Consider the following 26,690-nt stretch of genomic DNA (forward strand, 5'->3'; position numbering starts at 1 on the left):
CCACAGTATGGGGAGAGCTGAGCCTATGCTGATGTCAGTTCAGCGTGGCCCGTGCCTCAGTTACAGATGGAGTCCCTGAGGAGGAGGCCTGGATTCCCAGTGGCCTGGGAGGCATTTGAGGGCCTTGACAGATATGTCAGGAGATGTAGAGGAAGGGCATTTCTTTCTTTTTTAAAAAAAATATTATTACTTTTTAGAGACAGTGTCTCACTGTGTTTCTCAGGCTGGTCTCAAACTCCTGGGCTCAAACAATCCTCCTGCCTTGCCCTCCCAGAGTGCTGGGATTACAGGCATGTGCCACCACACCTGGCCGAGGAAGGGCATTGCAATCTGAGGGAACAGCCTGGGCAAAGGCCCGGAGGAGGGAAACGTGGGATTTTCTCATGGAAGGTCTGTGTGGTTCAGTGTGGCTGGCGGTGCAATCTTGAATGTGACCAGATGGGGGTGGGTGAGGAGCAGAAACATCAAGAGGGCTGGAGAGGTGGGCAGGGCTGGCGTCTCATGGAGCTTTAGCCCCGGCAGGATCTCCTAGGATGTGGGAGTCATGGGAAGGTGTAACCACTGGGCACAATGATCAGATGAGGGGAGGGAGTGGGAAGAGGCAGCAGGTGACTAGTGAGGAGGTCCAGGGAAGTGAGGTTGAGGGCGGCCCAGGGGTGGGGTTTGGGCTAAACAGGATCTCACAGACAGGACTTGGGCTCAGCCTGCAGGAGGTGGGGGCAGAAGGCAAGAGGGTGGCACTGGGTGCAGGGGAGGGCAGCCTCTGGCCGATATGCACTAAACCCTTTCTCAGTGCTCATGGCAGCTATGCTGTTGCCATCCCTACCGAGCTGATGAGGAACTGAGGCTCAAATCTGGTAGATCGCTTAGGGCCGCTCAGCAGGAAGAAGGCAAGCTGGAAACAGAATCCGAGGTCTTTTGAGTAGCAGTGAGCAGATTAGACCTGGCCAAGGCCCTCCCCGTGCCTGGACCTCTGGTCCCCTCGCCTCACTGCAGAATGGAGGAGGGTGGAGATGAGCTGCCCAGGGCCAGCTGCCTCTGGGGCTCTATAAGGTGGTGCTCTCAATGTCTCTTCTCTTTGGCAGAACCAAGGAAAGCATGTACCACTCACTGACGTATGCCACCATCCTGGAGATGCAGGCCATGATGACCTTTGACCCTCAGGACATCCTGCTCGCTGGCAACATGATGAAGGAGGCACAGATGCTGTGTCAGAGGTTGGGGGCATTGGGGGCAGGGATCAGAGGTTGGGAGGCCCACCCTCCTGTCACCCTGGCCCATTCCAGGGCCTAACATGCCACTATTCGCACTGCTGCTTTTGGCTAAGAGGTTGTGTCTGCATGTGCTGAGAGCCATCCCTGTTGGCCCTGCCTCAGGAGCTATGTTGTCTGAGCCAGTTACTGGGCAGCTTTTAGGGACCAGGGTGACAGAGTAGAGGAGGAGGCACCAAGACCTGGGTGGGCAGGAGGGTGGGCCAGGCTGGGCACGAAGACACATTAAGGAGAGGAACCGAAACGTGGGACAGGTTGGGAGCTGCCAGTAGCAGTGTCACCTGGCCAGGAAGCGGGTTGGCCAGGAGCTGCTGTATAGCCTCAGCCCCAGGACTGATCAGGTGGTAACTGTCCCCATTTTACCAGTGAAGGCACTGAGCCTCAGAGAAGTTAAGTGACTTTTTTGCCAGAATATCAAACCTCTTCCGCCTGACCCCTAAGCCTGTGTTCTTTCTGTTAGCTCTGTCTCTTTAGGAATGTTCTAGGGTGTAGCAGAGAGGGGCAGAGACAAGTGTGGCCTCTCTCTAATCCTCACCTGAGGCCCCTCTTTTTCCTCTTCAGGCACCGGAGGAAGTCTTCTGTAACAGATTCCTTCAGCAGCCTGGTGAACCGCCCCACGCTGGGCCAATTCACTGAAGGTGTGGCATCCAGGACATCCTCTCAACCATGCTAAGCCCAGGTGGCCAGCTCCAGGCCCAGGAAGGGGCAGTTTTCCTCCCTGTCTTCGCCTAGGGGGCCAGGCCCTGGTGTCCATGCCAGGACACACATGGGTCAGAGCTGGGGCCTTTTGAGGCTCTCTAGTGAGGGTGTGGGGGGCGGGTGAGACCCACTTATGCGATAGCACTACTGGCTGAGAACCTGCAAGTCAAGGAAAGGGAAAGCTGTCACAAGGCCAGGGCTCTGCTCCTCAGGCCAACGGGTGTTTAGAGTTGTATGTGCAGTTAAGTTTACTGATTTAATTATCCTAGTGATCACATGGGCCCCAGAGGGGTATGTGGTTTCAGCAGCTGAGTCACTGGGACAGCATGAGAAGAGGTGGTCTGGGGTGTCATGGTCCATCCAGGTCTTTGTGCCATGACCACATGCAGCTGTCCTGGAGGCAGCAGTGTCTGACCACAAGCAGTGAGGGGCTCTGCAGCATAGGGGAAAGTGGCCTTACCCTCCTCAAGAGCCCTGGAAGGTTCTAGCGCCCCACAGTGCATCTGATGTTGGTGGGTACACAGCACCTACAGTGGTGCTTGGAGGAGGGTATGAGCTAGCTTCTAGGGACAGTGACGAATGCTCTGAAGCACTGGGTGATGAGGTAGGGGACAGGAGAGGTGCCGACATAGGTTCCCTTTGCTTTTGGGGAAGTTGGGGTGTGAGGATTTGTCCCAGGCCTCCTGACTAGAGTCCCGGGAGGCCACGGGGCTTTGGTTTTCTCCCCACAGAGGAAATCCACGCTGAGGTCTGCTATGCAGAGTGCCTGCTGCAGCGAGCAGCCCTGACCTTCCTGCAGGTAGGGACCCCCACTTGTACAAACAGGCTGGGATTTCAGAAGATCAATTTCCACGTCCAACCATGACCCATCCCCTAGAGCAACTGTGACCCATCCCCCATAGCAACCACGACCCATCCCCTGTATCAATCATGACCCATCCTTCACACTCCTGCCCCTGGCAGGGCTCAAAGGGAAGTGATGGGCATCACCTCCTCATACCCTGAGCACACATGCTCCCACCATTACCGGGATGCTGTTTCCCCTGTGTGACTGCTCCATTTGATTCGTTCAACAAGCATTGTAGCACCTATGATGTACCAGACTTTTTATTTTTATACATGGTACAGGTATGTAGTTTTTACATACCTTACACACATTACAGTTTGTTTTTGCTAACATTTACATTTGTTATTTAATCTTCACCTCAGAGGCCTGTGAAGGGGAGACTTAGAGGAGAGGGGTCACTTTCCCAAGGTCACATGATTAGAAAATGATGAGCAGGGATTTGAACCTAGGTCTGACGAAGTTGGAGCCCAGGTCTCCTCACCACACAGTGGGAATGATGAGAACGATCACTGCATGCTTTTGCCTGAAGCCTGGGTTATAATGAGAACATATCATCATCATTATATATGTGTATTTAGCAGGAGAGGGACATATGCATTTTAGTGTTGGGATGCTGGTTAATTTCATAGCTTTTTTTCTATCTTTTTGACCTGGAGAGATTAGAATTGGATTAATCCTAATCCTTGCTTTAGGATTCACTGTAATGATTGCACCATAAATGACATTTTGTTTTGTTTGTTACATTTTTACAAATAATGAACACCCACCAACACCACACCCGACTGGAGGACAGAACGCTGGCAATAACTCTCCTCACCCTGGGGCTCCTCCTCACCCTGTCCATGCACCCAACAGGGGAATCACTACCTAGAGTATTATGTTTATTGTCCCCTACCCTTTTTTGTTGTTGTTGTTGAGACAGAGTCTTGCTCTGTCGCCCAGGCCACAGTGCAGTGGTGTGATCTCGGCTCACTGCAACCTCCGCTTCCTGGGTTCAAGCGATTCTCCTGCCTCAGCCTCCAGCTAATATTTGTATTTTTGTATGTTTAGTAGAGATGGGGTTTCACCACGTTGGCCAGGCGGGTCTCGAATTCCTGACCTCAAGTGGTGCGCCCACCTTGGCCCTACCCTATTTTTTTTTTTTAAATAGCTTTCTCAGCTTTGTACTCACGTCTGAACAGCATATTGTGATGTTTCCGTTGGTTTTGAGCTTCCTAAGGGGTGTGAGTCTTGCTTTCTTCACCCAGCCTTATGTGACTATGTTGCTTGCTTTCTTCACCCAGCCTATGTGTTATTCCCTTGCATGAACACACCGCAGTTTGTTTATCTGTCCTTCTGCTGGTGGCCACTTGGGCTGTTTCTGTTTCTTGGCTATCATGAACTTCCACAACCCTTGTCCATCCGTTTCCGTTGGGAGTACACAGTGAATAGAGCTGCTGGCGGGCTGTAGGCAACAGAGCTTTACATTTATAAATGTGATAAATACCTGCTTGTTGTAAAAACCACAAACAATCCAAAAACAAGCATCCCCCCTCCTTTCTCGCAGTCCCTCCACCTAGAGGGAGATACTGTTAACCACTGGGCGTGGCCCCTCCAGGCCTCTCTCCAAGCACAGAGTATGTGTACCTGGGAGGCTGGTCCAACCCTGGGCATTTTAGAGGTTTTGTTGGGCCAAAGAGCAGGGAGGCCTGGTTTGGCTGACCTCCAACCTCATCCCCCCCAGGGTTCCTCACACGGAGGGGCAGTCAGGCCCAGAGCCTTGCATGATCCCTCTCACACCTACAGCTGCCCACCTGGGCCAGGCCGTCAGCATCTTTTCCTCCTGCAGGACGAGAACATGGTGAGCTTCATCAAAGGCGGCATCAAAGTTCGAAACAGCTACCAGACCTACAAGTGAGTGGGGCTGGCCATCCGCTTGTGGGGAGACCCTGGGCCACAGCATCTGCTATGCTGTCCCCCTCAGGCGGCTTTGTGGGAGGAGAAGAGTACTAACCGAGGCCAGAACCTAGTAGACTGCTGTTGCAGGCTGATTTCCATGCCCTCAGGACCTCGGTCTCCTGGAATCATATTCCCCTGGCTTTCTGGCTGTCTCTCTTCCCTTTGGTCCCTTGAGTGCCTACTCTGTGCCTGACCCCTGCTGGGGAAAATAAGACAGATTCTGCACAGGGTGTTCTGGTGGGGGCAGGGAGACAGCTACAGGAACAGCCATTTTGGGAACAGCAGCAGAACTCCTACACATCTGTTAAGGCCCAGTCCAAGTGCCACTTTCCCCATGAAGCCTTCTTTAACCCCTGTAGTATACAGGAAAGGCATACATACACACACATGCACACACACACACACACACACACACGTGCACGCACGTGCTCTCTGCAGGCCAAAATCATTTCCATGCTATCTCTGGATCCTTGACATTCAAACTGGCCCAGGCACAGGCCGTGTTTATGAATGAAGATTCAGTTTGGAGCATTTTTACCCAACATGGCTCCATAATCCCTTATCTGTGGTTCCCACAGCAACAAAAGCTCTGAAAATCCAGTCCCCCACTCACCAAGTTTTGCATTAAAACTTATTTCCATTAAAAGTTGGTTTGAGGCTGGGCACGGTGGCTCAAGCCTGTAATCCCAGCACTTTGAGAGGCCGAGGCAGGCGGATCACCTGAGGCCAGGAGTTCGAGGCCAGCCTGACCAACCTGGTGAAACCCTGTCTCTACTAAAAATACAAAAATTAGCAGGGCGTGGTGGCAGGCACCTGTAATCCCAGCTACTCGGGAGGCTCAGGCAGGAGAATCGCTTGAACCTGGGAGGCGGAGGTTGCAGTGAGCTGATATCGTGCCACTGCATTCCAGCCTGGGTGACAGAGCGAGATGTCATCTCAAAAAAAAAAAGGGGGGGGGGCGGCAAGAGGTTTATAGAGAGTAGATAAGGTTTGAAATATGAAGAGGGTTATGGAGAAATCACTATGGAAACAGCACAAGAGTGACTGGCAGGACGGAGAAGCCCAGCTGAAGCTGGTGATGATAAATTTACGGTGACACCAATCTTACTACACCTGCTCAGTAGTCCACATGCACCACAGAGAAGGCAGATAATTTACTTCATGCTTTTTCCATCAGGCAGGAAAGATAGAAAAATAACATGGCAAAGGGGGCTAAGGATAGATATGAAGCTGTAGACCAAAAGACAGGGAATAAAGTTTTACTTTTACAGGAGGAAAAGAATTCATGATGATGGATATTGGGGATAGTTGCATAATAATGTAAATGTAGTTAATACCTCTGAATTGTACACTTAACATTGGTTAAGATGTTAAATTTCATGATATGTATATTTATCACAGTAAAAACAAAATGAAAAAAAGAGGAAAAGTAAAAAAGTCTTTTTTTTTTTTTTTTTGAGACGGAGTCTTGCTCTGTCGCCCAGGCTGGAGTGCAGTGGCATAGTCTCGGCTCATTGCAACCTCCGCCTCCTAGGTTCAAGCGATTCTTCTGCCTCAGCCTTTCGAGTGGCTGGGACTACAGACGTACGCCACCCCGCCTGGCTAATTTTTTGTATTTTTAGTAGAGATGGGGTTTCACCACATTGGCCAGGCTGGTCTCGAACTCCTGACCTCAGGTGATCTGCCTGCCTCGGCCTCCCAAAGTGCTGGGATTACAGGCATGAGCCACCATGCCTGGCCTATTTATCATCTTTATCTCCCCATTTAATGTGGCTGCTTCCCTGCAGGGATATTGTGAGCTTGTTACAAGGTATTGCTAGGGTATAATGTACCATATAGCACGTGGACATCACATTACCTTGGGGGCCTATGCTAGAATTTTTCTAGAAAAACCAGACAAGTGCTCTGGCCCCTTCAGCCTCCCTACCAGCTGCCAGAATGATGTCGCCAAAGCACACACCTTGTCAGGCCACCCCTTGCCAACTCCCAAGGCTCCTCTTGCTCTTAAAAGAAGTCCTGGGTTATTGCCGAGTCCTTCCTGGGAGCTCACCCCGGCCCTTCTTGCCACATCTCCCACTTCACTCTGCCTTAGGTCATTGGGCCTTACCCCACTTCTTCAAATATGCCAAGGTGGTTCCTACCTCAGGGCCTTTAGACGTGCTGTTCTCTCTGTCAGAAACACTTTCTGCACCGGGCTTTCTGTACCAGATTTCAGCTCAAATGTCACCTCCTCAGGGAAGCCTTTCCTATCCCCAGACTATGTCAGGCCCAAGGATTCTTCTCCTTGGAGCCTGTCATCACCCTCATAGTGACTCAATCGAGGCGGGGGGTCTGTCCCTTAAAGTGAGAATGCTGTGGGGGCAATGGCTTGGTGGTTTTGGTCCCTGCTGTCTTCCAGTGCCTGGCACAGAGAAGCCTCAAGCTTGCTAATTGAAAGCCTTCAAAATGCTGTCAGCCCAGGAAGGAGGCAGACACATCATTAAAGCCTCTGTTCTGCCCCAGGTGGCTGGGCTAGGGGCTCTGTGCAGTTGGTAACCAGGAGAAATAGAGTTGAATTCCAACCAGGAGACTCCAGGAAGACTTCCTGAAGGAGGAGGTGTTTGGGTTAGCCCAGTGGTTTTCAGCTAGGGGTGACTTCCCCCTGTGAGACATTTGGCAGTGTCTAGAGACATTCTGGATGTCCAGCTAGGGAGACGATGCTACTGGCATCTGGTGCTCAGGGGCCATGGATGCTGCTAAACATCCTACAATGCACAGAACAGCTCCCCTGCCACCCCCACCGACAAAGAATTATCCAGGCCAAAATGTCAGCAGCGTGGAGGCTGAGAAAACCTCTTTTAGACAGGATGTGGAATACGAACAAATGTCCAGAAGCTGCCCATGGCAGAGTGTGCCAGGGCCCATACGGCTGAAATTCAGGGGGTGAGGAGTGTGTTATCATGGTGGGAGATGGGGTTCGAAATTCCTCAAATATCAGCTCTCAGGATTACCAGAACTGTATGAATCCACCACCAGGGAGTTTACCTGAGGCCCAGCTGGAAGGGGTCCCAGCCCCTACCCCCCACCCCCAGCAGTGGCTGAAACAGGACTTGGCATCTCTCTGCAGGGAGCTGGACAGCCTTGTTCAGTCCTCACAATACTGCAAGGGCGAGAACCACCCGCACTTTGAAGGAGGAGTGAAGCTCGGTGTGGGGGCCTTCAACCTGGTGAGTGCTTCTCCCCCATTTCCACAGCACCTGGCTCGAGCTCAGTCTCCCCTTCTGTCCCTGACTCATGTGTGGTCACTGCCAAGTGCCCCTGCACCTGGCTGTGTGCTGGGCACCAGGATCCAGAGGTGACCAGACGTGTGGCCAGCCTTCAGAAGCTCACAGCTGGGGTGGGGGTGGTGTGGGCGCTGGAGCCAGCTGCAGAGTCCATCGGTGCATTTCTTCCCAAGTCAGGCCAGTAGCTTGAAATCCACCATGGTGGAGCCTTCACAGCACCCGACCTTGGCACACAGAATAAATCAGGGCTTTCTCTGCCCTGGAGAGCTGCTGGTTAAACATTTACCAGTGGCAGGGAAGGAGACAGCTGATGACTTAGAGGGGACAGAGAACTAAGTCTTCCTCCTGCATGGAGTGGGGGAAGTTTTCCTACGGGAGGGGGTGAGCATCTGTGCTGGCTCCTGAAGGATCCCTAGGAGTTTCCCAGCTGGGGAGGGGCTTCCGGGCAGAGGGAGCAGGAAGGCTGGGAAAACTGCCTGATCAAGGGAGGAGGAGCTTCCCAGGGAAGATTTAGCCTCGGGAACCTAGGTGGCCAGGGGTTTCCTGGCTAGGTTTCCTGGCGCCTGCCCATGGACCCCTGAAATCTTAGCTGCCATCTGCTGCCTGAGCTTTGGAAAACATTAGCCTAGAGGCTTTCCAAAGTTAGAGGGGTGGCCCTCTCCCTTCCAGGTAAAGCATGTTAAAGAGCTAGACTTGGGACAGTGGGGGTGGCCCCTGCCCACTCTGGGTACCTTCACATGCTTGATTGCCTCCTTTCTTGCAGACACTGTCCATGCTTCCTACTAGGATCCTGAGGCTGCTGGAGTTTGTGGGGTTTTCAGGAAACAAGGTAACCACCTGCCTCCTAGCACCCCTGACCTGCTCAGCCCCAGAAGTGGGGCTGGGCTGCACAGGGTGGGGCTGACAGGCCGCAGGGCCTAGGTGCCTGTCCTGGCTCAGCCCCTCTCATTGTATGGCCCCGGACAATGCCCAGACCTCCCTGGGCCTCAGTCTTCTCTCTGGACAAATGGGGCTAGTGATCCCTGCCTGGCCCTCCCAGGGTGCAGAGGCTCTGGGTGGGGGTGGGTGTGAAGGGCAGCTCCATCAGTGGCCCAGGATCACAGATTCTCTGAGTCTGACAGGTGTCAGGGGCTGGTCCCTCTCTCCCTAGATACTGCCTCAGTTTAAGACTTTGAGCAAGTCCTTCCCCCAAGGACCATTTTCTGGTGCCACCACTTCATCCAGCAGATGCCTGAGGGAAGCTCTACTGGGCATCAGACCTTGAGGAGGAACCAGAGAACTCAAGCACCCAGAGACTTTACTGAGGGCAAGAACCTGAGTACCAACCCCAGGTTGAAGGCAGCAGATCAGGGAGGGCTTCCTGGTGGAGGAGGCCTAGTGTGGTAGAAGGAGCACTGGCCTGGAAGTTAGGAGCTCTGGGTCAGTCCAGCTTCATCCCCTTTTCTCTGTGACTCTGAGCAAGTCCCTCCCTTCTTTGAGCCTCTTTTTAGTAAAATAAGGGCCTTGTTAATGGACCAGATAAGTGTTTCTCAAACATGCACTGGCCCTTACTGATATTTGCCACACCCACGGACCTCTCTATTATAATTTATATATTACTTTTCTCAAAAGTGACTCATGACTTTTACTGAAATTGATTTAAAGGAAACATCTCTACACAAGCCTCCATATTATTTGGCAAGATAAGAACATAATCATAAAAATAAATACCACGGGGGCCCAGCCAACTTTTGGAAAGCCCAGCTAGACTGTGTAGCCCGGGTTCAGCCAGGCTGCCTCTTTCTGAGAAAGTGGGCTTAGGGTAAGAGAGTTCGAACCCCACGAGCAAAGGACTGGGGATTTCTCCTGGGCACCACCAAAGGATAGAAAGATAACAGAAGGGAAAACCCTCACCGTGACTCAGGGTTTCCTGGCATCTGCCCATGGACCCCTGAAATCTGAGCTGCCATCTGCTGCCTGAGCTTTGGAAAACATTGGCTAAAGGCTGTGAAGGTCTCTTTCAGTTTTGTTTCCTTAAGAAAGCACATGGGTCATGAGTAGGATTTCAGGATGAAAAAGGGAGGGCCCAGAGGTGAGGCAGTGTGGCCTGGCCAGGCGGGTTGCGGGACCTACTGTGCCAGCCTGGGCTTCCTCTTTATCTCGAAGGCAGGGGAGCCATGGAGGGTTTGAGGCAGGAGTGAGGCAGGTCAGATTCGTGTTTTAGAAAGAACAAGAATGCTCTGGAGGACAGACAGAGGGGCAGAGACTGCAGGCAGGGAAACAAGGTGGGGGGTCTGCCCCCAGCCCCTCCCCAGCCAGGCTCTGGAGGCTTCTCCCCCAGGAAGGCTTCCCAGGCCCCACCTATGCCCTGAGCCCATGGCTGGGATCATCCACCTCCGTGTCTCTCCTGCTCCCAACCAGACCTTGGGCCCTCAATACCCATTGCAGGGCGGCCAAGCCCGTGACTACAGGGAGGGTGGGGAAGGGGCTGTGGAGAAGGTGGGGGACACCTGAGACCCGCCAAGCCTTTGTCCTGGCCTTGGCAGCTGTGTCCCCTTCCCCTAGGAATGTGCGGGGGCACTGAGGGGCAGCCCCTTGCTCAGGGCCACACAGCTGACCTGGCCCCCAGGGTTCCAGTGCTCTTCTGCCCCTGTGCCGGCAGCACTGCCCATACAGCTGTCCAGCTGCCTCCCAGGCCCCTGCCCTCTCTGGGAGCCTCACCCACCCTTCCCATCCCCTCAGGACTATGGGCTGCTGCAGCTGGAGGAGGGCGCGTCAGGGCACAGCTTCCGCGCTGTGCTGTGTGTCATGCTCCTGCTGTGCTACCACACCTTCCTCACCTTCGTGCTCGGTAGGTGTACAGGGGGACCTGGGGCCCTGGGGTTTGGTCGTCTCCAAGGGGGAAGCAGAATGAGGGGCTACAGACCCTGCTCATGCCCCTGTGGCTAGGGATAGGGGTACTGAAACCAGAAACAGAGCCACATCCACTGTTCTGGGGACTGGCCTGCTGACGCCCACTGCCTCACAGTGTGACTGGGTTCCAGCCTCAGTTTTCTCATCTGTGAAATGGGGGTGATTGTGCCCACCCTGTGGAGGGTGTGAAGACACTGTGTACAGCACTTTATGGTTCTAGGCACAGCCTTGGTGGACGCAGGCTCCTGGTTATCGAGCCCTGTGAAGTGCTGGGGGCGATATCTGCACTGCCTTATTTAATCCTCATGTCACCCTAGGGACAGGGAGAATTATCCCCATTTCACAGAGGGGGAGGGGGAGACCCCGGGAAGCCCCTGCTGGGTTGCTGGCAGGATCACAGAAGCCAGGGGTGGTGACATGTTCTGTGTCTCCCCCACCACCTCCTCCAGGTACTGGGAACGTCAACATCGAGGAGGCCGAGAAGCTTTTGAAGCCCTACCTGAACCGGTACCCTAAGGTGAGCCCCATGCGCTGCCCGGTACCCCCAGCCCACAAATACCCACAGACCCCATGGACCCACATGGACTTACATGTGTGTCATTGCAGGGCGCCATCTTCCTGTTCTTTGCAGGGCGGATTGAAGTCATTAAAGGCAACATTGATGCAGTGAGTGATGGGGGTCCGGGCCGGGGCTGGGGATCCCTCGGGGTCTCCCAGACCAGCAGGAAGTCAGGCAGATGTGACGTACTCAGGGACAGGACAGACTGGGAGGGGGCCCCAAGACAGAACCAACCAGAGAGCAGGGGCGGGAGAGGCCCTTCTGGCAGAGCAGCCTGGGAAGACGAGGGAGGAGGAGGCATTTGTGGTGCCTGGGATGTTGACTGGGAGATATAGGACTGCAGCATTGCAGTGGAGGGAGGTGGAGGGATGTGCTTGAGGGAGGCAGAGGTTAGGAAAGCCCATCTGTTTAGGGCATGGCGATTAGGCTGGAGTCTGGTACCTCCCCTCCATTATAGCTCTGTCCTGCTCTTTCATTTTGTTACTAAAAACCAGAGTCCTAGGTGGGGGCTGTATTTGAGCCCAAGGTCATGTAAGACTTAGGAGGTAAAACCAGGACTGGAGGCCAGATCTCCTGGCTCCTGGGGCCCCACCTGAGCCTAGCACAGGGCTGGACCACTATGCCCTGGAGGAGTCCCGGTCTGCTGTGGTGTTGGGAGGTTTGGAGGATGCAGAGGGGTTGGGGCTGGGTGGGCACCCCTCAGGCTGACCAGAAGGTGCCTGCAGGCCATCCGGCGTTTCGAGGAGTGCTGTGAGGCCCAGCAGCACTGGAAGCAGTTCCACCACATGTGCTACTGGGAGCTGATGTGGTGCTTCACCTACAAGGGCCAGTGGAAGATGTCCTACTTCTACGCCGACCTGCTCAGCAAGGAGAACTGCTGGTCCAAGGTGGGCTGATGCCACATGTTAGGGGCATTGGGTGACCAGGGCTGACTATGTGCCTCCAGACCACGGGCCAAATCTCTAACTGAACACAGATGTCTCAGCTGGAATCTAAATATAACCTTAAATTCTAATACGACTCAGGCTTGGAAGGAACTAAAGACCACAAGAGAAACTTCTGAACCACAATGTGTCACAAAGAGATTTCTAGTCACAAAGGACAGAAACATGGCTCCCTCTGTCCAATAGAACTGTCTCTATGGTAGAAATGTTCTACTTATGCATGGCCCAAATATGGTAGGCACCAGCCACATGTGCACAATGAGCACATGAGATGTGCCTAGTGCAACTGGGAAACTGATTGTTTTCAGTTTTATTTAATTTTAATTAACTAAATGTTAAATTTAAATAGCCATGTAGGGCTAGTGGCCACTATATTGGACTATGCAGGTCCAAAACACAAAAGGCTCATATAACTGAACATTCTTGGCACATCCAACTTCAGGTAGGGCTGGATCCAGGAATTCAAATGATGTTGTCTGGCTTGGTCTTTCCATCTGTGGCTGTGCTCTCTCCTATGACATCTTTGTTTCTGCTACATCTTTGCAGGAAGGTTCTCTCCATGTGACAGGCAAGGTGGCCATGGGCTGCTTCTACTCACATCCTCCCCTTGGTTTCAACCAGAGTCCCACAGTTGAGCCTCACTGGTCTGACTTGTCACATGCCAATGCCTGGAACAGAGGGGTGGGAAGATTCTTCATGGGCTGAGAGTAGGAGAGGGGCGGTTCCATAGAAGAAAATGATGCACCCAGAAATAGTGGAGGGATTAACAAGATGCCATATAGGCAAAACAAAGCCAAACAGATGCCCGCCTACCAAAGATGAAATTTATCACAGTAAGTATTGAAATAAGTGTTAGCTTGTACCATCATAGTAATGATAGTGCAGAAATTGGAACCAAGAGTCTTAGAACCACCTAGCTCAGCAAATGTCTAATCTGTTATTTGTAAATACACAGGACATGTGTCTTCATGGCTTCATCCCCTGCCCATAGCAGATATTGCTAATCAATCCTCTGCCAAGAGCCTAGCTGTGACCTTAGATGCCTTCCCTGCAAAGTTCCAGGCAGCTGTTAGAACTGACCTGCATTGGCACCTGTTAGGAGACCTGTCATCTGCATCTGGTCCCTCCCCCTCCTCTGCATGGAGGTCTCTTTTCAGTAACCCTGCCTGGGGACCAAGCTGAAGGGGAATTCTCTGGGTCTGGGGCAGGTGGGGCAGGGGAAGGGAGCAGGCTTCTACTGAGCTCTCAACATGTGTCTGGCACCTGTCATGTCCTCCACACCACACCCAGTGAGGAGAAGTTATTATCTCCATTGGGCACATGAGGGCCACTGATGCTAAGCGAGGACTGTGACTTTCCCACCCACGTGGCTGTTGGTGACAGACACCAGATTTGAGGACAGTCCTGTGTGACTCAGAGGCCTCTGCTTCTCTCTTGCTCCTAGAGTCCTCCTGAGGAGTCGGGGCTTGCCCTGAGCCCACCCTGCTGTTGAAGGTGTTTCCTCAGGCCCAGCTCCCATGGCCCCCACACCCCCTCCTCATCACCTCCTACTCCCAACAAGGACAAAGCCTCAGGGAACCTTTTTTCTTTTTTTAGAGACAGGGTCTTGCTGTGTTGGTCAGGCTGGTCTTGAACTCCCGGGCCCAAGCAATCTTCCCACCTCTGCCTCCTAAAGTGCTGGGATTCTGGGCCTTAGGGAACCTTTTTGAACTGAAAGTGACTCTTGAAGCCTTCCTGTAGAGTGAGGTGGGCGGCTGGGGCTAACCACATGGGGAAGGAGAGACCTGGTGGGGGCACACAGCTGCTATGTAGAGGAACAGAAGGTGGGCCAGGCCTCCCAGCTGTCAGGAAGTCTGGCTCAGTCCCCAGCCCGCTGTGTGGCTTTGGGGTAGCCAGTCCCTCTCTCTCTGCAACACTCTCCTCATGAGGACTTCCTGTGAAAAATGGGGGTTGTAACCCTCTGAGTTCTGGGGCCCCACCCATTTCTAATCTCCAGAACTTGGCCACCACAGACTCCACCAACTTCTAGTCCTGGGGCCTGGGCCTCTGGCCATTGCCATAGGCACCACCCGCTCTGTGCAGGCAGCGCCCCCCTCTGCCAGGATCCTCCGAGGTCAGCTGCTGGGTCTGACCCACAGACCCTGGCTGAGCGACGGATGAACGGAGTATGCGGACACAGGCTTGCCTGTCAGCAGATAGGGGACCCCTGCCAGAGTCAGCAGCGGCCCCCATAAGCCTGCCACGCTTGCATTTATTTAGTACAGATGTAATGACAAAGGCCTAAAGCAAACTCCATTTGTCAGTAATTAACATTGTTGCCCCCCTCAGAGAGAGCAGTCCTCCACATGATGATTAAAGGCCAGGTTCTGAGGCCTAAGTAAACCAACTTATCTAGATCAATTCCCTTACTTCTTGTTATCTACTCTGAGAGAATTCAGCTGCCTTCAGCCAAATCCTTTCCCGAAGCTTTTGCAAAACCTCCCAGCCTTCCAAGAAGGTTTGCTTCTTTCTGTAATTTTTCCCACCACCCTGACCTATCTCCTGCAGTCAGCCCTGTGGAGGCCTTTGTGTTTCCCCCAGTGCTGGCAGCCTGGAGGCTGAGATGGCCAGAAACAAGGTGGTGACAGTGGTGTGCTCAGGGCTTGGGAAACCCACGGAGCTAAAGGCATCCCCAGGCAACCTAATAGGACAGGAAGGCTTCTGAGGAGAGACCTCTGAGGTGGGTCTTGGAGAGGAAGGACTTAGGGAGGCAGAGTGGAGGAAGTGAGAGGACACCCCAAGCCAAGAGGGTGGCAGGACCAAAGGCTCAGAAGCCAGGGCGCTGCAGAGGGGCTCTGTGCCGCAGGGTGAAGAGTTTGTGCGGCAGAAGGGCAGGGGGCCTGGATCAGGGGAGACAGCTGCTCTTTTGTCCCAGCATAGCCCCCGTACATCCCTGGAGAGGTGGGGTGTCCACAACTCTTAAGTCACAGCCTCCATCCTAACCCTGGTGGTGCGGTGAGGGTGAGCTGTCTGTGGGCAGGAGGGAAGACTCTTGGAGATGAGCCTGGTGGAGAAGGGATAATGGCATCCCAGGCCGAGGAGCAGCACAGGCAGAGGCCTGGGGAGAGTTTAAGGAGTGTAGGGGAGGAAATGGCAGAAGATGAGCCAGAAAAAGAAAGGTTAGGGCAGGTCATGGAGGACGTGAGTGGCTGTCTGGGCTTTATCCAGCAGTGGGGGAGCCTTGGCAGGCTTGTGGCTTAGATAGGTACTTTAGAAAGCCCACCAGCAGTTGCTGGGCCACCCCCACTGGCCAGGTCCTGTTCTAGGACAGGAAATACAAGAATGAGCAGGAAAAGACCCCCTCTCAAGGCTCATGTCCTAGTGGGGAGACAAGAAACACAGATGGGCAATATAACATGATGTCTGGTTCCGGTAAATGCAGTGAAGAACAAGCGAGGCCGGGTGCAGGGAGTGATGGGAGGGGCTCCTTTGTAAGGGGAGGTCGGGGGAGGCATGTCTCAGAGGACACCAGAATGGAGCGCAGGAGCAGCGCGTGGCAGTCACAAGGCAGGCCGTTAAGGCAGAGGGAGCTGTGCAGGGCAGGGCAGGAGTGTGTTTGATGTGTCCTGGGAACAGCCCTGAGGCCGTCATGTGGCCGGAGTGCTGCAGGTGTCAAGGAAACTGTAGGAGATGTCTCCTGAGTGTGATGGGATATAACCAGATTTCCAGAAGGAACTGACATGATCTGACTTAAAAAGGTCAGTGTGCGAAATGGCTTGCAGGGGACAGGAGTGGGAGCAGGGAGATAGGAGACAATGTGTACCAGGACAGCAAAAAGCCATCCCGGGTAGCCTGGAACAGGGAGATGGTGTGGAGATGGTGGCAGTCCGATAACGAGAGCCGTAGGGCAAGGCCAGCAGGATCCTAGAGTGAGACGGGAAGTAAAGTCACTGGGACTTGGTGCCTCCACGTTAGGGGCAGGGGAAAGGGAGAGGACAAGGGCGACCCGGGAGGTTAAAGATGGGACCAGGGCCAGGCGCAGTGGCTCATGCCTGTAATCCTAGCACTTTGGGAGCTGAGGCGGGCGGATAGCTTGAGGTCAGGAGTTTGAAACCAGCCTGGCTAACATGGTGAAACCCCGTCTCTACTAAAATATACAAAAATTAGCCTGGCGTGGTGGTGCATGCCTGCAGTCCCAGCTACTCAGGAGGCTGAGGCAACAAGAATCGCTTGAACCCGGGAGGCGGAGGTTGCAGTGAGCCGAGATCGCGCCATAGCACTCCAGCCTTAGCCTGGGCGACAGAGCGAGACCATATCAAAAAAAAAAAAAAAAAAAAAAGATGGGACCGGGAACAGGTTTCAGGGAGGGAGACTCTTCCCGCCGTGGCCCACGAAGACCAGCTTTCCCTCACGTTGTGAAGGGCGGGCTGAGGCCCCGGCATGGGTGGGGCTGCCAGGTGAAGACCGCTTTGCGCCTGCTCTAGGCAGGACTCCCGGATGTCCGGCGCCCTTTCCTTTCCACCCTTTCTTAGCCAGGAGGCAGGAACTGTGGTTCGGGGCTTGGCCACTTGAGGGCAGCACAGAGCCAGGCTCCTGTCTCAGGACTTCTGAGGAAGGGGCGTGGCGTGCAGGGAGGACTGGGTGGGGTAGGGGGTCTCCCGCAGGGCCACGGTTTCCCTGTCAGGGTTGGCTGTGCATCTAGTGGGCAAGATCCTGGGGTCGACTCCCGGCTCTGCCCCATAGCTCTGGGGTCCCAGGAAGCAGAGGTGGGGTACGGACTCCTTTCTGGCACTGGCTTTGGGATCAAGCGAGGTGCTGGATGTGATGTGCCTGGCACACACAGCAAGGCAGTTAGTTCTACCAGGGTGGCCCGAGCTGAGCCGACCCAGGCCCTGCTCACGTTTCTGGCTCAAGACTCTTCTTTTTACAGCCCGTGCTTCATCCTATTGGTAATCCACACACATCCTGCCACTTCCTGGCTTTGCTCAGCCTCTTCCCCTTGGCTGGAAGGCCCTGTCTGGGGCCTCAGGGAATTTCCCCATTGCCCTTCAGGGGCCCACTGTGAAGCTGTTGCTTCCCGGAAGCCCCGAGTGCGCCCCTGTCCTTGTGTCTCTGCCGCAGCCCCAGCCTGTCCTGCCCATTACTAGTTGCATGGATTCTTCTTGCCACTGCTTCAAGTGGAGAAGAAGGTGGCTGCTTTGACATGGGTTGTCCTGGATTCAGGTCTTCAAGTTGCTTCAACTTCTTACCTTCATTTCTACCCTGGGGCTTGGAGACAACGGGAGCTCCTGTGCTGGGCCACGTGAGGTCCGTCTGCAGATTCCAGCTCGGCTGGGGCTGGAGGAGGGCTGCTCACACCTGGCTGTTGCTCTGTCTCGCACAGGCCACCTACATTTACATGAAGGCCGCCTACCTCAGCATGTTTGGGAAGGAGGACCACAAGCCGTTCGGGGACGACGAAGTGGAATTATTTAGGTGGGTCCCACCATCGTGCTCCCACTGTGTAGGCCGCTCCCACCGTGTAGGCCGCTATGGACAGACCAGCCAGGCCACCCTGAGCTGTGAGCACTGCGGAGGGAGGAGTAGGGTGGCTCCCTGCCCCCACCCCAGGACTGCCCCACCTGCGTGTCCTCCCCTCCCATCACCACCCGATGCTGCTGCTGCTGGTGGTTGGAGCCCTTTGACTTTTTTCAGAGGCTTTCTTTCACAGAAATGGTTTTGTCAATATCGTCTCCCTCTGAGTCTCTTTCATGTGGGCAGTAGGACAGATGTGGCTGCAAGGTCCAGGGAGGGAAGGTCTTTCACTCTGCTGAGTTAACCTGAGACACTCAGAGAAGCACAGTAGAGAGCTGAGAGTGGGAATCGAACAAACAAGAGTAAACCCAGCCTCTGCTTATTAGCTGTGTCACCTTGGACAACTTCAGCATCTGTAAAATGGGAACAACAATCTCCACCTCGCAGCACTGTTTTGCAAATCAACTAGATAATAAATGTTAAGAGCCTGGCATAGAACTAGGAGCCTAAAAGCTGCCCACTAAGTGGTGGCTGTTTTCATTCTTACCTGTACCACCGTGTTTGCTTCCTGTGAAGCGTCTTTAGAGCAGAGCTCAGCCTTGGCAGGTGGAGGATGGAGCTTAGAGCCTTCCTCCAGTCTTGGTGAGGTTGACCCCAATTTGCAGACCCAGAAATGGGTATAATATGAGCCTCCTAGGCTACTGTTGTCACAATAATAGGGCATTTATCACTTACAGAGTGTCTGCTACTACAGCAGACTCCATGTCCCCCTCTCAGATGACTCTTCCAGAAAGCCTAGGAGGGCAGGTGTCATTACCTCCATTTTAGAGATGAGGAAATTAAGGCTAAGAGAGGTTCTACAGTGAATAAGCAAAGGAAGAGTTTGGGGGGACCTCACACCCACATCCAGCTGTTTCCTGAGCCTAAATGGCTCAGGCCTGAGGTCACAGCCACACCCGGTGACTGTGGCAGAAATAGGAGGAGGGTGGGATGGAGCTGGGTGGGTGAGGCCCCAGATGTGGAGGCGTGCCTGGCGGCATACCGCATTTTGCTCTGCCCTTGGAAACAGCTGAGAAGGCCAGAACTCACGAGGCAAGAGTTAATTAAGGGTTTGAGCTGTTTGGTCTTGGGTAGGTCCCACCCTTTCTCTGAGTGTTGGTCTCTCCTGTGATATTGGGGTTAAACTTCTCTTGGGTCCTCCCCAGAAATGGGGCCTGGGAGTGGAGGTGATAACTAGGAGGCAGGGCCGGCCCAGGGGTGTTTGGCACACTCTCATCTCTGCCAGCTGGTGGGGAGGAACCCCTTGCCCAGCCATAGGAAGTGGCCAGGTCTTGGGGCAGGGTCTCTAAAATTATAGCCGCGGGCTATTTCAGACCTAGAAGGCTCTTTAGAGTCTAACACTGTCATTGTGCAGATGGGGAAACTGAGGCCCAGAGAGGGGCCAAGCATAGCTGGGTAGGCTGGGAACCCTCCGCCCTCTCCTGCTCTTTCTCATCCTCTCCCACCCTCCCCATCTCTTTTGCAGAGCTGTGCCAGGCCTGAAGCTTAAGATTGCTGGGAAATCTTTACCCACAGAGAAGTTTGCCATCCGGAAGTCCCGGCGCTACCTCTCCTCCAACCCTATCTCGCTGCCAGTGCCTGCTCTGGTGGGTAGGAGGTCTGGACTGGCGCTGCCCTCCGGGTATAGGATTGTGGGGATTCACTGAGAGCCACGGGGGTGGGGGGGGTGGATGAGGAGAAAGACCTTCATGCCTCGGGGACCTGGGGAGGGTTTCACAATTCACCTGGGAGTCTGGCCCACCCCCTACCCCTTAGAGACGGTCCATGGGGGCTGGGAGTGGAGAGACAGGCAGGCTGCAGATAAAAGGCAGAGAGGGACACCCTCCTGGACAGAGAGCCCCATGTCCCTGTGCCCAGGCAGAGGCATCACCCGGCTGCCAGTGATCCCAGCCTGTCTGCTCCAGTCTTGTCACAATGATTATAATTGTTTTCATGGTCCCTCTCACTCGGCCAACCTTTTCATGTTATATTCAACTCTGAACTCACGTAATAGCCAACATCGTTATCGAGCACTTGCTATATTCAAGGCTGCCCATATCCATTGCCTATTGACTGATTTGAGACTCACATCAACCCTCTGAGAAGGCGCTGCTGGTGTCTCCATTTTACAGATGGGGGTAATAAGGCCTAATAGATCAGTAGAAAGATCAAATAACTTGCCCAGGTCACACAGCTGGTGAGTTGGAGTCAGAATTTGAACTCAGCAGTCTGGGCCCATAGCCCATATTCTGAGCCATGGTTGTGATGCTAATTCTATGCACGATTTGAGCAGGCGTCAGGTAAAGTTCCAGCTTGCTAAGAGTCCTTGTTATTCAAGTAGTAAGGGAGCCAGAAAAGTAGAAGGAAGCCTGCTTGAGAGACCTTTTTCTGGTCCTGGCTGTACTGTTCATTAACTGAGTAGCTTTAGGTTGGTTCCCTCTTCCCCTTATGTAAAATGGGTATAATAATAGATTCCTTTCCCATTTCACAGAGCAGTCATGAGCATCAATGAGGAAAATGTGTTAAACACTTTATAAATTGAAAAGGTCAATATTTATGTAGTTTGATTTAGCACTTACAACCTGAATATTTCTAAAGTTTTAAAACATTTTATGGTTTAAAATATACAATAGGCCGGGCATGGTGGCTCACACCTGTAATCCCAGCACTTTGGGAGGCCAAGGCAGGCAGATCACCTGAGGTCAGGAGTTCGAGACTGGCCTGATCAACATGGAGAAACCCCACCTCTACTAAAAATACAAAATTAGCCGGGCATGGTGGCGCATGCCTGTAATCCCAGTTACTCGGGAGGCTGAGGCAGGAGAATCTCTTGAACCCGAGAGGTGGAGGTTGCAGTGAGCTGAGATCGAATCGTACCATTGCACTCCAGCCTGGGCAACAAGAGTGAAACTCCATCTCGAAAAAAAAAAAATACAGTAAAGCTATTACTATCAAGTGGAGCAGGAGGATATTGTAGGAAGGGTAAGAGAAGCAACTATACCAAAAACTTAGGGGAGAATTTCCCAAACTGTAATCTGCAAAATACTGTTTATGCATTAAATGATTTATGTGATTAAATACATTTGGGAAAGACTGGCCTAAACACAGTTTATATACTATAGGCTTTCTTGGAGTCTTTATATATTAATCTAAGAAGAAGCTTAAAGATATGTTTTTTCTCTAACTTATTTGGCCACAGAATCATTTTTAATTTTAATTTTTATTTATTTCGGGGGAAGGGGAGAATCGTTTTTTTAAAAATGAAACATTTGCTGGCCGGGTGTGGTGGTTCATGCGTGTAATCCCAGAACTTTGGGAGGCCAGGGTAGGTGGATCATTTGAGACCAGGAGTTCAAGACCAGCCTGGCCAACATGGTGAAACCCCATCTTTACAAAAAATTCAAAGATTAGTGGGGCATGGTGTCCTGCATCTGTAGTCCCAGTTTCTCGGGAGGCTAAGGTGGGAGGATCGCTTGAGCCCAGGAGGTCAAGGCTACAGTGAGCTGTGATAGTGCCACTGCACTCCAGCCTGGGTGACAGAGTGAGACCCTGTCTCTAAAATAAAATAAAATAAAATGAAACATTTGCTAACTTGGGACCACAGAACAATTTGAGAAATACTGGTCTAAACTGAAATTCCCTTCCTAGAACATAATAACAAGAACCACAGCAATAATGTCTTTCTAGAACTTTATGGCTACAAAGTGTTTTCACATCCATTACCTGGTTTGATAGTTTAGGAAACGCTCATTTAAGCAAACACAGTTATTATGAATGAAAGTTTAGTACTATTATTTTATTTATTTTTAAATATTTATTTTAGAGTTGGGGTCTCACTCTGTCATGCAGGCTGGAGTGTAGTGGTGATATCAGCTCACCATAGCCTCAAACTCCTGGGCTCAAAGGATCCTCTCACTTCAGCCTCCTGACTACAGGCATGCACCTCCATGCTTAGCTACTATTTTTATTTTTTTGTAGAGATGATATCTCACTGTGTTGCCCAAGCTGGTGTTGAACTCCACGGCTCAAGAGGTCCTCTAACCTCAGCCTCCCAAAGTGCTGGAATTACAGGCATGAGCCACTGCATTCAGCCTAATTTAGTATTCTGAGCTTCCTGGCAGTCGAGGCAAAAACAAACAAACAAAAGGAACCAATAGCTTGACAAAGACAAGGTGAAAAGAAAAAAAAATTTTTTTTTTTTTTGAGATAGAATCTCACTCTGTCACCCAGGCTGGAATGCAGTGGGGTGATCATAGCTCACTGCAGCTTAGATTTCTTGGGCTCCAGCGATCCTCCCACCTAAGCCTCCCAAGTAGCTGGGACCCCAGGCTTGCACCACCATGCCTGGCTTTTTTTTTTTTTTTTTTTTTGGTTGAGATGGGGTTTCGCCATGTTGCCCAGGCTGGTCTTGAACTCCTGAGCTCAAGTGATTATGATCCACCTGCCTAAGCCTCCCAAAGTGCTAGGATTACAGGTGTGAGCCACCATACCTGGCCCCAAGACTTTTTTTTTTGAGACGGAGTCTCTGTCACCCAGGCTGGAGCGCAGTGGCGCCGTCTCGGCTCACTGCAACTTCCGCCTCCTGGATTCAAGCGATTCTCCTGTCTCAGCCTCCCGAGTAGCTGGAATTATAGGTGTGTGCCACCACACCCGGCTAATTTTTGTATTTTTAGTAGAGATGGGGTTTCACCATGTTGGCCAGGCTGGCCTCGAACTCCTGACCTCAGGTGATCCACTCACCTCGGCCTCCCAAAGTGCTGAGATTACAGGCGTGAGCCACCGTGCCTCGCCCCCCACCAAATTTTTTTAATTAAAAAAAAAAAATCTAAGAAAAAGAAAAAAAGGAATCAGATGTGTTTTAAGAGTCTCAATGATGGTAACTTCATTCTGAAGGAAATGGAATATGAGTGTCATTATTTAGCCCATTGCTTTGGGAGACTAGGAGTAGGAGAGAAGGTGACATAGCTTTAAATTCTGTTGTCCTGAAATGTGTGTATGGAGCATGGCCTGGTCCTCAAAGTACAGAAAGTGTTTGGCCCCAAAGAGGTTGGGAGAAAGGACATAATAGCACTCAGGGAGGGCATGAGCAGAAAAATAGCTGGAAAACTTGGGCAGCTATGGGCAGCACATTACGGACATTGGTCCGTCTTACATCTTCACTGGGGTAAGGTGAGATCTCAGTAAGAAATCAATGATAAGGCTCCTACAATCCCCTCAGGCCCACAGCTTCACAGGCTGACTGAGACCTGTCATGGATGATTAGAGCTAGAAGGTCCTTTAGTGAACCTCTGATCTGAACTGCCCATTTTGTAGATGGGAAAACTGAGGCCCCATTAGGGAAGAAACCTAGGACTGACTTGCCCCCATGCCTTCAGGAAATGATGTACATCTGGAACGGCTACGCTGTGATTGGGAAGCAGCCTAAACTCACGGATGGGATACTTGAGATTATCATTAAGGCTGAAGAGATGCTGGAGAAAGGCCCAGGTGACTTCCCTCAGGCCCTTGGGCCCACCAGACTAGGTCAGGTCTTTACAGCTGAAGGTTCCCTCTGCCAAAAATGTCCTTCCTCCTTTCCCTACCTTGGCAACTCTCCTTTATCTCTCTAGACTGAGCTCCTCCAAGCAGCTGTTCCTGGTCCCCCTGGTAGGGTCAAAGCCTCTGGGCTCCCGCAGCCGTGGGGCTTCCTTCAGTGCTGACCTCACTGTATTGTCATTGTCTCAGTATTTGCCTTTCCTTCTTAGATGTGACCCCCACTGAGGACAGGGACCATGTCTGATTTACCTGTGTCCCTTTGACCTAGCACAGAGTAGGGCGCTCCATAAGTAACTGCTGCAGAAATGAACAAGTCTGTCTTTTTCCCTCACATCCCTATTTTCAGAGAACGAGTACTCAGTGGATGACGAGTGCTTGGTGAAATTGTTGAAAGGCCTGTGTCTGAAATACCTGGGCCGTGTCCAGGAGGCCGAGAAGAATTTTAGGAGCATCTGTGCCAAGTAAGTGCCTCTGCGGCTGCTCCTTCTGGGTCTGAGTCTCCTAGGTAGAATATTCAGGGCTTCTCCATCCTCATGCCCACTGCAGTGGCTGACCCTAGCCAACCCCCACTCACCACACAGGTACTAAACCAGTGTCCACTCTGTGCCAGGACTTGTGCCGGGACCTGTACAGATAATTCAGACCTGGCCTCCCAATGCCACCAAATTGCCTGACTACAGGAGTCCAACCACGTTGTTTTGAGTGAACAGTGTCCCCTGGAGTTTGTAATCAGTGACTCTATCCTTGCCCTCAGGGAGGGCAGTGTGACAGATGGCAAGCTGTAGGCAACCCAACCAAGGCTCGTCAGGGCCATGCTAAAGGAAAGCAGAGAGGACAGCAGGTGCCCCAAGAAGGGACCTAAACTTAATGGGAGATACCAGGAAAGGCTTTCCAAGGCTGATGTTGAAAGTGGGAAGTTCATCAGGCAGAGAAAGCAAGGGAGGACAGGTTTGAAGTGGAGTAGGTACAGCATGCACCAGTGCATGGATACAGGAAAGACACCTGAGGCTGGGGTGATGGTGATGGGGTCTTTACCTGCCTAGGTGAAGTCATAGAGAGAAAAGATTGAAGATGAAATAAGGAGGGATAGAATGAGAAGGGCCTGGATGTTTTGTTCACAAGGCTAAATTGTATCCCAAAGAAGACAGCCAGAAAGGGTACCAGGCAAGGAGGACTTGGGGTTTAAAAGGATATCTCCAGGGCAGCATGGAGGTTGGGTCAGAGAGGGTAGATCAGAGACAGGAGACTTTACAGTTTAATAAACCATTCAACCTGGAGAAAGGGAGATCGGGACTTGGGTGGCGGTGGACTAAGGACATGACAGGAGCCATAGGTTGTCAGGGAGCTGGAGCCCAAGGTACAGGATGGGAAGGCTTTTGCTATGGATCCCAGCCTTTCTAGGGCTGGGTAGTGGGAACCTCCCAAAATTGGAGTTCGGGTTAGGAAATCCTCATGTGCAGTTTGGGAAAGGCTCAGGAGGAGGAACCTGAGCCATGTCCTCTGTTCTGCAGTGAAAAGAAGATTAAATATGACCACTACTTGATCCCAAACGCCCTGCTGGAGCTGGCCCTGCTGCTTATGGAGCAAGGCAGAAACGAAGAGGCCATCAAACTCTTGGAATCTGCCAAGTAAGGCTTGAGTAACCTCAGTCTGTCCTTTGCTCCCTCTGAACTCAGTTCAGGAGCTGGCTGGGGACAGAGTTGCCCAGACAGCAGTGAGTGGAGTTGCTAGCAAGGCCAGTCTGGCAGTCTAGAGGGTGGACCTGTGTCCCTCGGAATCCAGCTCTCACCTGTCATATAGGAAACTTCTTTCTTAATGTATAAATGGGCAGTTAGACTCCCAGAGGCAGGAAGTAAGTTCCCAAGGTAACATCAGAAGCCAGCTGCACGGCTATGTGAGGACCCATGCCTCCTGCCTTCCAGGGTAGGGGTCTATTCCCTAAAAACACCCCTTCAAGCTTAGGAACCCAGGAAGACCAGGAGTGGTTCCAGTGGGCATGATACCAGGGATGAGGGGCCACAAACCCTTCTGGTTAACTCTCCCATTGGGCAGGGCTCAACTCTCTCTGGACACATTAATTTCTCTACAATCCTTCCTTGGCTCCCGGGGCTCACACAACTCAAACAGGAGGAAAAGCATCTCTGGGAGCAAGCAGCCTCATGTGTCTGATTCTCTGCTCAATTCCAGACAAAACTACAAGAATTACTCCATGGAGTCAAGGACACACTTTCGAATCCAGGCAGCCACACTCCAAGCCAAGTCTTCCCTAGAGAACAGCAGCAGATCCATGGTCTCATCAGTGTCCTTGTAGCTTTGTGCAGCAGTTCCGGGCTGGAAGACAGAGACAGCTGGACAGAGCTCCTGAAAACATTTCAAAATATCCCCTCCCCCTGCCCTGCCCTGCCTTTGGGGCCCACCGGCGCTCCAGTTGGATGGCACAACATGGTGTATCCGTGCCGAAGCTGAGCTGGCATTTTCACCAGTGTGGCCAAGGGCCTTTGCCAAGGGCAGAGCAGGTGGAGCCCTCTGCCTGCCCTATCACACATACGGGTACTTGCTTTTCACTGTGATGTTTAAGAGAATGTATGAACAGTTTACATTTTCCTTAGAAAAACATTGATGGGATCACAGTTGGCTTTAAAAACCAACAACAATCAACCACCTGTAAGTCTTTGTCTTCACCTATTATCATCTGGAGATAAATCTCTTCATATGATGATGCCGAAGGGCAAATTGCTTTTCAAATTCAGCAAGTTCTTAGCTTGTGTGACGGAAGGGCCTTCAGAGGGCCTGAGGAATGCTTGGGAGAGGCTAAGCCTCAGGCTTCAATGCTTCTGGGGTTGGGCATGAGGATGCACACAGACACCCGCTACCTTACTACTCACACTTCATTTCACTCCTTTTGTAAATTTCCAATTTAAAAATCAAGCACGTCATTTTAGTGAGATACAATCTGAGCTCTTCTGTAGAAAAATCAATCTCTACCAGTAGGAAATGCCAAGGCTTGATGGAAGAGCTGTGTGGCCCTTTCTATGCCAAAGCCAGGAATTTTGGGGGGCAGGAGGAGGTTCTCAAAATCCAGTCTGTATCTTTGCTGTATGCCAAACTGAAACCACTGGGAATAATTTATGAAACATAAAAATCTTCTGTACTTCACTCCAAGGTACCTTTGCTTACTGACAGCATTTTTCTTAGAACTGTTATTCTTGA

The 26,690-nt window shown here is 52.1% G+C and overlaps 1 protein-coding gene across 12 annotated transcripts in view; it reads left to right on the forward strand.

Moving 5' to 3' along the window:
• The window catches only part of TTC39A (tetratricopeptide repeat domain 39A), a 57,742-nt gene extending 31,052 nt beyond the window's left edge, over positions 1-26,690 (forward strand). For 6 of the 12 annotated variants that reach the window (XM_054488347.1, XM_054488369.1, XM_054488389.2 and 3 more), the window contains exons 3-18: positions 1,086-1,217; positions 1,833-1,909; positions 2,702-2,769; positions 4,541-4,710; positions 7,862-7,961; positions 8,782-8,847; positions 10,740-10,848; positions 11,360-11,427; positions 11,517-11,576; positions 12,195-12,356; positions 17,776-17,867; positions 19,432-19,552; positions 23,321-23,432; positions 23,827-23,941; positions 24,992-25,108; positions 25,668-26,690. In XM_054488347.1, the coding sequence (XP_054344322.1) occupies positions 1,086-1,217; positions 1,833-1,909; positions 2,702-2,769; positions 4,541-4,710; positions 7,862-7,961; positions 8,782-8,847; positions 10,740-10,848; positions 11,360-11,427; positions 11,517-11,576; positions 12,195-12,356; positions 17,776-17,867; positions 19,432-19,552; positions 23,321-23,432; positions 23,827-23,941; positions 24,992-25,108; positions 25,668-25,791 (1,693 nt within the window). In that variant the 3' untranslated portion in view covers positions 25,792-26,690. Of the gene's footprint in view, positions 1-1,085; positions 1,218-1,832; positions 1,910-2,701; positions 2,770-4,540; positions 4,711-7,861; positions 7,962-8,781; positions 8,848-10,739; positions 10,849-11,359; positions 11,428-11,516; positions 11,577-12,194; positions 12,357-15,901; positions 16,151-17,775; positions 17,868-19,431; positions 19,553-23,320; positions 23,433-23,826; positions 23,942-24,991; positions 25,109-25,667 lie in introns of those variants that run through there. The other 6 variants (XM_054488395.1, XM_054488418.2, XM_054488412.1 and 3 more) reach the window with 2 other exon arrangements.

Source organism: Pongo pygmaeus, chromosome 1, assembly GCF_028885625.2.
Source record: "Pongo pygmaeus isolate AG05252 chromosome 1, NHGRI_mPonPyg2-v2.0_pri, whole genome shotgun sequence".
Classification (NCBI taxonomy): domain Eukaryota; kingdom Metazoa; phylum Chordata; class Mammalia; order Primates; family Hominidae; genus Pongo; species Pongo pygmaeus.